Here is a 12,418-nt window from a genome sequence, read left to right on the forward strand (position 1 = left end):
TAATGTCAAGAAGACAAGGTTAAGGGCACTCTACCTGAATGCATGCAGCATTCGCAGCAAGGTCGATGATTTAAAGGCACAAATGGAAGTAAACGGGTATAATCTAATTGCCATTACGGAAATGTGGCTTTTGGGTGACCAAGACTGGGAACTGAATATTTAAGGATATTCAACATTTAGGAAGGACAGACAAAAAGGAAAAGAAGGTGGTGTTGCGCTGATAATAAGGGATAGGATCAGTACATTAGTCAGGGAAGATCTCAGATCTGAAGAACAAAATGTGGAATCTGTTTGGGTGGAGCTAAGAAACAGCAAGGGGCAGCAAACATTGGTAGGAGTTGTTTATAGATCACCAAACAGTAGTGGTAGTGTGGGGCATGGTATTAATCAGGAGATTAGAGAAGCATATAGCATAGGTAATACAGTAATGGGTGACTTCAATCTGCATTTTGACTAGGTAAACCTAATGAGCATTAATGCTGTGAAGGACGAGTTTCTGGAGTGTGTTATGGATGGTTTTCTAGAGCAGTATGTCGAGGAACCGATTAGAAAACAAGTTATTTTAGATCTAGTATTATGTAATGAGAAAGGGCTCATTAATAAACTTGTTGTAAAAGAACCTTTAGGTATGAGTGACCATAATATGATTGAAAATTTACATTATGTTTGAAAGTGAGGTAGTTCAATCTGAAGCCATGGTGTTAAATTTGAACAAAGGAAATTATAAAGGTATGAGGGGCAAATTGACTGAGGTGGATTGGGAAAATACATTCAAAGGTATGACAGCACATAGGCAATGGGTAGTCTTTAAGGAAATATTACATAGTTTATAACAACTACACCTTCTTTCAGGGCACAAAAACTCCAACAGAAAAGACAGTCAACCATGGATAACAAAGGAAGTCAAGGATTGTAAAAGATTAAAAGCAAAGGCCTATAAAGTTGCCAGAAATAGTAGTAACTCTGAGGATTGGAAGAATTTTAGAATACTGCAAAGGAGGACGAAGAAACTGATAACGAAAAGGAGAATAGAATATGAATGTGAGGTAGCAAAACACACAAAAACAGACTATAAAAGCTTCTATAAGTACATTAAAAGGAAACGTTTGGCTAAGACAAATGTGAGTCCATTACAGGCAGAGTCAGGAGAATTTTTAAATGAGGAATAGAGAGGCTAAATGATTACTTTTTGTTTGTCTTCACTGAGGAAGATAAAGAAATCTCCCACAATTAGAGATCCAAGGGATTAGGGAGAATGAGGAATTGAAGAAAATGAGTATTAATCAGAAGGTTGTATTGGAGAAATTGATGGGGCTGAAGGTTGCTAAGTCCCCAGGACCTGATATTCTACATTCCAGAGTGTCGAAAGAGGTAGCTATGAAGGTAGTGGATGCATTGGTGATCATCTTCCAAAATTCTATAGATTCTGGAACGGTTCCTGCAGATTGGAAGTTAGCAAATGTCACCCCACTATTTAAGAAGAGAGGGAGAGAGAAAACAGGGAATTACAGACCTGTTAGCCTTACATCAGTCATTTGGAAAATGCTAGACTCTATTCTAAGGGATTTGATAAATGGACACTTGGATAATAATGATCTGATCAGGGATAGTCAACATTGATTTATGAATGGGAAATCATGTTTGACGAACCTGTTGGAGTTTATAGAGGATGTTACTAACAATTGATAAAGGGGAGTGAATAGACGTAGTATACTTGCATTTTCAGAAGGCTTTTGATTAAGTCCCCCACAGGAGGTTGGTTAGCAAAATTAAAGCACATAGGATAGGAGGTAATATACAGGCATGGATTAAGGACTGGTTAACAGGTAGAAAGCAGAGAGTAGGAATAAACGGGTAATTCTCGCATTGGCAGGCTATGACTAGTGGGGTACCATAGGGATCAGTGCTTGGGCCTCAGCTGTTCACAATATATATCAATGATTTGGATGTGGGAACCAAATACAGTATTTCCAAGTTCGCAGATGACACAAAACTAGGTGGGAATGTGTGATGTGAGGAAGATGCAAAGCGGCTTCAAGGGGGTTTGAACAGACTTAGTGAGTGGGCAAGAATGTGGCAGATGAAATATAATGTGGAAAATGTGAGGTTATCCACTTTGGTAGGAGGAATAGATGTGCAGAGTATTTTTTAAATGGTAAGAGATTAGAAAATGTAGATGAACAAAGGGACCTGGGTTTCCTTGTCAATAAGTCACTGAACGCTAACATGCAGGTGCAGCAAGCAAATAAGTAGGCTAATAGTATGTTAGCCTTTATCGCAAGAGGATTTGAATACAGGAGTAGTGAAGTTTTGCTTCAATTGTATAGAACCTTGGTTAGACCGCACCTGGATTACTGTATGCAGTTTTGGTCCCCTTACCTTAGGAAGGATATTATTGCCATAGAGGAAGTGCTACGAAGGTTCACCAGACTTGTTCCCGGGATGGCGGCACTGTTCTATGAAGAGAGATTGGGGAAACTGGGCCTGTATTCTGATGGTGTCCCCTGGTTGGGGAGTCTAGAACCAGGGGACACAGTTTCAAAATAAGGGGGAAGGCACTTAGGACAGAGGTGAGGAGAAATTTCTTTACTCAGAGATTTGTGAATCTTTGGAATTCTGTACCCCAGAGGACTGTGGAAGCTCAGGCATTGAGTATGTTTAAAGCAGAGATTGACAGATTTCTAAATACCAATGACAGAACGGGATATGAGGAAAGTGTGGTAAAAAGGCATTGAAGTGGATGATCAGCCATGATCTTATTGAATGGCAGGGCAGGCTCAATGGGCTGAATGACCTTAGGAGGAGGTTGAGATGGATCATCCACTGAACCCTTCTGGCTGAATGTGGTTGCAAACATTTCAGCCTTGTCTTATGCACTGATGTGCTGGACTCTGCCATTATTGAGGATGGGGATGTGTGTGGAGCCTCCTCCTCCTGTTAGATGTTTAATTGTCCATGACCATTCACGACTGGATGTGGCTGTAAAAATAATGAATAGCATTCTAGATTTTATCAAGTAAGTATAGAATATAAAAACTAGAGGTAAGGTTGAGCCTATATAAAGCCTTGCACACTCGCAATTATCAGCCTGGCATCTTCCTCAACAGAAAGGGATAAACATTCCTTCAATATCCAGCTTTTGTTGTGTCTGCAGGAAGTGTTTAATGCTCTGTTTCATGGCAGCAGCTGTGATTCCTTCTTCTGCATCAGTCCTCTGTCACACTTCCATTCTAACCAGAACACGGGCTGGCACTCTAAAACCTGATCAATACCATTATATTGTTGAACCCCTACATGAGAACAAGTACATGTTTGTGTCTGGAAAAGAAATAAAGAAGAAGAAGCATTTGTTTGGATTGATATATAAATGAGACCCAGTCCTCAATATCGGGTATTCCTCTGGCCTACCCTTCCCCTGCACCCAATTTCTCAGTCGCGGTTTGTTAAACAGTTTGCAAGAACTTGGAGTACCAGCTGTTTTATGAGGTGAAATCCTTCTTTTCAAGGTTAGAATCCATCAGCTCAGTGAATGTTGATATATAAAAATTAAGCTAGACTATTGAGATAAGTTTGTGTAATTTATTCAGTTTTCAATGTTACAAGGAACAGTAGGGGTGATATTGAATTTCAGTGAAGACTGTGTACTGTAGCTTCCTGTACTTTGTGCAACAAATAGCTTCTTGATTTACAATTGGCCTCATCTCACTGTAGTCTACTCTCTGTATAAAATGCACATGGGGGTACTTGCAAAGTTTTAGGATCCAATGGAAATAACAAGAGGTTTTCTTGATGACAACGCTCACCTCCCATCACTTCTCTGCAAATTAATCTGCTAAATGATTGAATATTGAGCTACAATGGCTACAATTGTAAGCTCCTGTTTTTTATTCATTCACGTGACATGGGCATTGCTGACAAGGCCAGCATTTATTGCCCATTCCTAACTGTCCTTGGTGAGCCGTCTTCTTGAACTGCTGTAGTCTGTGTGGTGAAGGTACTCAGCACTGTTAGGTAGGAAGTTTGAGGAATTTTAACCAGCAACGATGAAGGAAAGGCAGAATGGTGTGTGACTTGAAGGAAATTTGCATGTGGTGGTGTTCCCATGCACCTGCTGCCCTCGTCTTACTAGGCAGTCACAGGTTTTGGGAGTGCTGTCAAAGGAGCCTTGACAAGTTGCTGCAGTGCGACTGGTTTAATTCCCTGCAACCATTTTTCATGCTGGTGGGACAGGATATACCCAGGGATGGCGATGGAGGAGTCTGGGACATTGGTTGAGGTATGATTCTGTTAATGTGACTATATGAGTATGTGCTTGACTAGACTGAGGTACAGTTTTCCCAATTTTATTCTTATTATTGCTTTTTGTAGCAGTTTGATACAACTAAGTAGCTTCCTAGGCAATTTCAAAAGGCAGTTAAGAGCCAACTACATAATTGTGAGACCAAAGTCACAGATAAGCCAGACTGGGTAAGGACTGTAGAATTCCTTCCCTGAAGGACTTTAGTGAAACTGATGGCTTTTTACGACAATGTGGTAGTTTCATGGTCACCATTACTGATACGAGCTTTTGATTCCAGATTTATTTAATTAACTGAATTAAAATTCCCCAGTTGCCGTGGTGGGATTTGAACTCAAGGTGTGAATTTTACATCCCACCCCGGGAGGGGGCTGCGAGGCAATGGGGGGGGGGGGGGTCGTAAAATCATGTGGGAGGCAGGTGGTGCTATTCCCATTGCCTACCCACCCCTACTATTATTTTACCAGGAGCAGGGGCAGTGGTAAATGGCCGGCCTGCCCCAGACCAATTGAGGCCCTTAAGTGTCCAATTAATTGCCACTTAAGGGCCTCCTCCCACCACCGTAGGTATATTACTAGCAGTGATAAGACACTTCAGCACCGGAAGAGGCCACCCAGTAATACTTAGCAGCCTCCTTGTGAGCTGGGAGGAGTATGGGTCCTCCTGATCGGGAATGCTGTCCTCCATGGAGGGTCCCCAGCTGCACAAGCCACCACTTCCCTCCGTCCTCTTGATCAACCTCCACCCGATCCCTCACCGGAGCCCAGCTGATTGTCCCCAGTGAGGCCCAATCCCCACTTACCTGTTCCGAGGGCAACATTCATGTTGCTCCTCTCGCTGGGTGCAGTCTCAGCAGTGGCCACCGTTCCCGGTGGCACTGCTGGGACTGAAGAGCTACCGGCCTTCTAATTGGCTGGCTGCTCTTGGAGGCGGGACCTCCTGCCTCAGCGGGACAGAAGTCCCGACCGAAGCCAATTAAGGGCCTGGCTCATGCAAAATTTTCAGCTGGTTGGCAGAGCCACCGCCACCATGTAAAATTCTGGCCCATATCTCTGGATCATTAGTCCAGGCTTGTGGATTACTAGTCCAGTAATATAACCACTATGCTACTGTACCTGTAAATAATAGGTATGGTAGCTTAGTGTTCCTGACAGGGTTCATTTATGCTGAATGCAAGAGAATATCTAGTATGTGCCTGAAATTTGTAAGTCAGTCTTTAACAGCATTGCCCATGGTAAATGGGTAACCATCACGAATGAGTTCCTGTTAAGTTGTGTTCCATTTATAGTAAAATATATTAAAAAACAACATCATAGACCTCAGAATACCAGGTTTACTAGCTAATCTTATTTTGTCTAAATGTGCTTAATGAATCCTGTACTTTTGTTGGTTGTTAAATGATGATCTGATTAATAAACATGGAAAAATTTGTTACACATCTTATTTATAAGTGTAGCAAATAAAAGCCGATAGGTAAGTAATATATTTTGTATTTTATTTCAGTATTCAGTATAACTGACTGCATTCTTATTTTAAATCATGTTTACATTTTTTTGTCTTACTGATTTCCTTCGCCCAGACTTCTTGCTGGGGTGAGAGTTTACAAGTGACAATTACACTGTGATTCTTCACTCAACTGGCCATTGTTTATGAATCAGCTTCAACAGTTAGTGGTGGCAGTTTGTTGAAACAATGGGCAACATTCCAAATGCCTGCATCCTGTCTTTGCCTAATGTGCAGTTCAGAGGTCAGCAGAGAACCTTGGCAAATTTTCCTTTCCTATCTAAGGGCACCGAGGCCAATTGTCATGCCTCTATCTGTTCACAGCCAAGGTTAGCCAACTCAACACAAACCAGCAATTGAAGATATTACATTCCAGGTTTGTAAGACTCAGCTACTCGCTGAGGAAATTTGCTGAGCCATCAGTCGAGCCCCTTATTATTTTAATTGGTAGTGAATTATTAGATTAGATTAGATTAGAGATACAGCACTGAAACAGGCCCTTCGGCCCACCGAGTCTGTGCCGAACATCAACCACCCATTTATACTAATCCTACACTAATCCCATATTCCTACCAAACATCCCCACCTGTCCCTACATTTCCCTACCACCTACCTATACTAGTGACAATTTATAATGTCCAATCTACCTATCAACCTGCAAGTCTTTTGGCTTGTGGGAGGAAACCGGAGCACCCGGAGAAAACCCACGCAGGCACAGGGAGAACTTGCAAACTCCACACAGGCAGTACCCGGAATCGAACCCGGGTCCCTGGAGCTGTGAGGCTGCGGTGCTAACCACTGCGCCACTATTACTAATGCAATAAAAATATACCAAGAAAACAATTTAATGTATGGACTATTGATTTTTTTGTTCAATTGTATGTATTCACATCAAGTCTGGATAGTGATTATAGAAGACATATTACTAGACCTATTAACTGTATTGCTCTTGATCAAACAGGAAGTAATTAAAGGTCTCATGACTTGGAAGAAGTTTCCTTCTGCTGCTGTTATGGCCTTATCCAGCACCGACTTTCTAACCAGTACATGGGTGCCACGATGGTATGTATTCATAAAACTTTAGGTGGGTAAATATCTGCTGAAACTTTTAATTTCACTTTTACCAATGTACAAGAAACAACACCAAAAACGTATGTATGCTTTTAAATAGATCCCATAATTAGTCACACAAACACCCAGTTTGGTTACAAAGAAGAATTCTTTCAGTGTACAATGAAGGAATTCACTAAAGTCGGTAGCACCACTACTGACCGAGCTGGCCGAGTACTGAAGGACATAGCTGCTAGACTGGGTCTGCAGCAGGTGGTGGGGGAACCAACACGAGGGAAAAACATACTTGACCTTGTCCTCACCAATCTGCCTGCCACAGATGCCTCCGTCCATGACAGTATTGGTAGGAGTGACCACCGCACAGTCCCTGTGGAGACGAAGTCCCACCTTCACATTGAGGATACCATCCATCGTGTTGTGTGGCACTATCACCATGCTAAATGGGATAGATTTCGAACAGATCTAGCAATGCAAAATTGGGCATCCATGAGGTGCTGTGGGCCATCAGCAGCAGCAGAATTGTACTCAACCACAATCTGTAATCTCATGGCCTGGCATATCCCCCACTCTACCATTACCATCAAGCCAGGAGACCAACCCTGGTTCAATGAAGAGTGCAGGAGGGCATGCCAGGAGCAGCACCAGGGATACCTCAAAATGAGGTGTCAACCTGGTGAAGCTACAATCCAGGACTACTTGCATGCCAAACTGCATAAGCAGCATGCAATAGACAGAGCTAAGCGATCCCATAACCAACGGATCAGATCTAAGCTCTGCAGTCCTGCCACATCCAGTCATGAATGGTGGTGGACAATTAAACAACTAACTGGAGGAGGTAGCTCCACAAATATCGCCATCCTCAATGATGGGGGAGCCCAGCACATCAGTGCAAAAGATAAGGCAGAAGCATTTGCGAGAATCTTCAGCCAGAGGTGCCGAGTTGATGATCCATCTCAGCCCCCTCCTGAAGTCCCCAGCATGACAGATGCCAGACTTCAGCCAATTCACTCCACGTGATATCAAGAAACAACTGAAGGCACTGGATACTGCAAAAACTATGGGTCCTGACAATATTCCGGCAATAGTACTGAAGATCTGTGCTCCAGAACTTGCCGCACCCCTAGCCAAGCTGTTCCAGTATAGCTACAACACTGGCAACTACCCGGCAATGTGGAAAATTGCCCAGGTATGTCCTGTGCACAAAAAGCAGGACAAGTCCAACCTGGCCAATTACCGCCCCATCAGTCTACTCTCAATCATCAGTAAAGTGATGGAAGGTGTCATCAACAGTGCCATCAAGCAGCACTTGCTTAGCAATAACCTGCTCAGTGATGCTCAGTTTGGGTTCTACCAGGGCCACTCAGCTCCTACCTCATTACAGCCTTGGTTCAAACATGGACAAAAGAACTGAACTCAAGAGGCGAGGTGAGAGTGACTGCCATTGACATCAAGGCAGCATTTGACCGAGTATAGCATCAAGGAGCCCTAGCAAAACTGGAGTCAGTGGGAATCAGGGGGAAAACCCTCCGCTGGTTGGAGTCATACCTAGCGCAAAGAAAGATGGCTGTGGTTGTTGGAGGTCAAACATCTGAGCTCCAGGAAATCACTGCAGGAGTTCCTCAGGGTAGTGTCCTAGGCCCAACCATCTTCAGCTGCTTCATCAATGACCTTCCTTCTATCATAAGGTCAGAAGTGGGGATGTTCGTTGATGATTGCACAATGTTCAGCACCATTCGCGACTCCTCAAATACTGAAGCAGTCCATGTAGAAATGCAGCAAGACCTGGACAATATCCAGGCTTGGGATGATAAGTGGCAAGTAACATTTGCGCCACACAAGTGCCAGGCAATGACCATCTCCCACAACAGAGAATCTAACCGTTGCCCATTGACATTCAATGGCATTACCATCGCTGGATCCCCCACTATCAACATCCTGGGGGTTACCATTGACCAGAAACTGAACTGGAGTAGCCATATAAATACCATGGCTACAAGAGCAGGTCAGAGGCTCGGAATCCTGCAGTGAGTAACTCACCTCCAGACTCCCCAAAGCCTGTCCACCATCTACAAGGCACAAGTCAGGAGTGTGATGGAATACTGTCCACTTACCTGGATGGGTGCAGCTCCAACAATACTCAAGAAGCTCGACACCATCCAGAACAAAGCAGCCCACTTGATTGGCACACCATGCACAAACATTCACTCCCTCCACCACCGACGCACAGAGGCAGCAGTGTGTACCATCTACAAGATGCACTGCAGCAACGCACCAAGGCTCCTTAGACAGCACCTTCCAAACCCGCGACCTCTACCACCTCGAAGGACAAGAGCAGCAGATGCATGGGAACATCACCACCTGCAAGTTCCCGTCCAAGTCACACACCATCCTGACTTAGGAACTATATCGCCGTTCCTTCACTGTCGCTGGGTCAAAATCCTGGAACTCCCATCCTAACAGCACTGTGGGTGTACCTACCTCACATGGACTGCAGCGGTTCAAGAAGGCAGCTCATCACCACCTTCTTAAGGGCAATTAGGGATTCGCAATAAATGCTGGCATAGACAGTGACACCCACATCCCATGAATGAATAAAAAAAAAACCAAAGCCCATTTGCCTGTTGAAGCCTACATAAAGGATTGCATAAAACCAGTCAAAGAACAACAGATTGTTCTCCTGTAGTTCTGGTCAACATTCTTCCCACAACTAACACCACCTGGTAATTCCTTCATTTGACTTAGTGAGGCTTTGCAAATTCACTGCTGTGTTTGCCTGCATAAAAATGGTGAATATACTTCAAAAACTAATTAATTGTGTCTAAACAACTTTGAGGCATCTTAAATAAGATTAGCTAATTAAAAGCAAGTTCTTTCTTTACGAAGAGGCAACATCATGTCAAAAGAAACTGACAATATTCACTCATCACACAACAGATAAGTGCACTACAGTTGGTTTGATCATTATATTTGTCACTGGTTAGGATACAGTGGAGCCGATCATGAGATGGCAATAGATGGCATTTGAAGAATTCACGTCAACATTCACTCCCTCCACCACCGACGCACAGTGGCAGTAGTGTGTACAAGATGCGTTACAGCAACACACCAAGGCTCCTTCGACAGCACCTTCCAAACCTGTGATCACTACCTGCAAGTTCCCCTCCAAGTCACACACCATCCTGACTTGGAACTATGTTGCCATTCCTTTACCTGTTCAGACCCTTCATGATTTTGAATACCTCTATTAAATATCCTCTCAATCTTCTCTTCTCCAAAGAAAACAGTCCCAACTTCTCCAATCTATCCATGTAACTGAAGTTCCTTATTCCTGGAACCATTCTCGTGAACCTTTTCTGCATTCTGTCCAATGCCTTCACATCTTTCCTAAGCCCTTTCAGAATCTTGTATGTTTCACTGAGACCGCATCTGATTCTTCTAAACTCCAGACAGCATCGGCCCAATTTACTCAGCCTCTAATCATAGGACAACTCTTTCATCCCAGGAACAACGCTAGTGAGCCTTCACTGTACCACCTCCAAGGCAAATGTATCCTTCCTTAGATATGGAGACCAAAAGTACTCCAGATGTGATCTCATCAAAGCCCTATATGATTGTCACAATACTATCTTATTCTTGTACTCCAGTCCCCTTGCATTAAAGGCCAACATGCCATTTGCCGCCTTAATTGCTTGCTGTACCGATTCCTTGTATGAGCACACCCAAATCTCTCTGAACATCAACATTTAAAAGTTTCACATCTTTCAAAAATATTTTACTTTTCTTTTCTTCCAACCAAACTGAATAATCTCACACTTCCCCACATTATACTCCATCTGCCACCTTGTTGCCCACTCACTTAACCTGTCTATAGCTCGTAGTGACCTCTTTGTGTCCTCCTCACAGCTTACATTTCCATCCAGCTTTGTATCATTAGCAAATTTAGATACATTACAGCTATCCTGCCATTTACATATCATCAAGGCACATCTATTTTTTACTTTACTTGTTCCATTATGACTCCCCTTGGCTTTGTACCATGAAACCTTTTGTTATTTAATCTGTCCTGCCCTCTACCCTATCATAGACCTTCCCTTTAGTTCTTCTTCCAACATGTGCCCTTCTCCACTGCCCCCCCACCCCCGCCCTGACCCTTGCTCACTTTCACTGGTTCAAAATCTATTACATTTCTAACTTTTGTCATTTCTGATGAAAGGTCACACAGACCTGAAATATTAATTCTGTTTTTCTCTTCACCAATGCTGCATGACCTGCTGAGTATTTCAAGCATTTTCTGTTTTTGTTTTAGATACATTACTCTTGGTCACTTCATCTAAGTCATTAATATAAAGCCCAGCAAGCCACTCAGTTTCTCAGGGACAATTAGGGATAGGCAATAAATTCTGGCCTTGCCAGCAACGTCCTCATCCCTTGAAAGAATAATTGAAAAGAAAAGCTTCCCCAGAAGCTGCAGTTTGGGAGGTGGAAGGCTGCAGAACTTTCTTTGTGGCCACGTCAAATGCCCATGGAAGATGAGCAGCTCTGAGTCTTGAAGGCCCACCTGCAGCTTGTAGTATCTTACCCTTGACTGCAGCAGTCTGATCCAGCTGGCTGTATAGCACTAACAAGGGAACTGGTAGTGGTGGCAGGAAACTAGGCATGTTGTCACCCTCAGAAAGGATAACAGATACCTCACCCATGGAACTAAGGCCATTCTCCTGGAATAGTGGCTCCGCAATCCCACAGCTCTGCAAAAGTACTGGACTGTTTTGATTCTTTGGAGGCTCCTGTCAACATTAAACCAGAGCTATGATGTCAGTCTTCTGACCATCCAATTACAGCAGTCTATGCTGAGGGACTTCAGTGATGCAGAGAGATTAGAGAAACTGTGATTGTTTTCCTTAGAGCAGAGAAGGTTAAACAGAGATTTAATCGAAGTGTTCTAAAATGTAACAGGACTTAACAGAGTGCATAAGGAGAAACTACTTCCATTGGCAGGTGGGAAAATAATTAATGGGCATAGATGTAAGTGAATTGGTGAAAGAACCAAGGGGGCAATGAGGGGAAATATTTTTATACAGTGAGTTGTTATGATTTGGAATGCACTACCTAAAAGGGTGGTGGAAGCAGATTCAATAGTAGTTTTCAAAAGTCGTCACTATAGAGGATACAAGTTTCATCCCAGAATTAGCTGTAAGTCAGGAAATGGAAGGGAGGGAGGAACTCAAGAAAATTACAATCACCAGGGAAGTGGTACTGAACAAATTGTTGGAGCTGTGGGCTGACAAGTCCCTGGGTCCTGATGGACTTCATCCTAGGGTGTTAAAAGAAGTGGCTAGTGAAATAGTTGATGAGTTAGTTTTAATTTTCCAAAATTCCCTAGATTCAGGGAAGGTTCCGCTCGACTGGAAAATAGCGAATGTAACTCCTTTATTCAAAAAGGGAGGGAGACAGAAAGCAGGAAAATACTTAATATCTATCTTAGGGAAAATGTTAGAAGCTATTTTTTTTTAATTCATTCATGGGATGTGGGCATCACTGGCTATGCCA

The 12,418-nt window shown here is 43.2% G+C and overlaps 1 protein-coding gene across 6 annotated transcripts in view; it reads left to right on the forward strand.

Moving 5' to 3' along the window:
• cfap221 (cilia and flagella associated protein 221) overlaps nucleotides 1-12,418 on the forward strand; it is a 295,786-nt gene that overhangs the window by 227,312 nt on the left and 56,056 nt on the right. For all 6 annotated transcript variants that reach the window (XR_010975322.1, XR_010975323.1, XM_068035142.1 and 3 more), the window contains exon 21: nucleotides 6,762-6,862. Coding sequence is in view for 4 of the 6 variants with exons in the window: in XM_068035142.1 (XP_067891243.1) it covers nucleotides 6,762-6,862 (101 nt within the window). In the remaining 2 variants the exon portion in view is untranslated. The remainder of the gene's footprint in view (nucleotides 1-6,761; nucleotides 6,863-12,418) is intronic.

Source organism: Heterodontus francisci, chromosome 7 (assembly GCF_036365525.1).
Source record: "Heterodontus francisci isolate sHetFra1 chromosome 7, sHetFra1.hap1, whole genome shotgun sequence".
NCBI lineage: Eukaryota > Metazoa > Chordata > Chondrichthyes > Heterodontiformes > Heterodontidae > Heterodontus > Heterodontus francisci.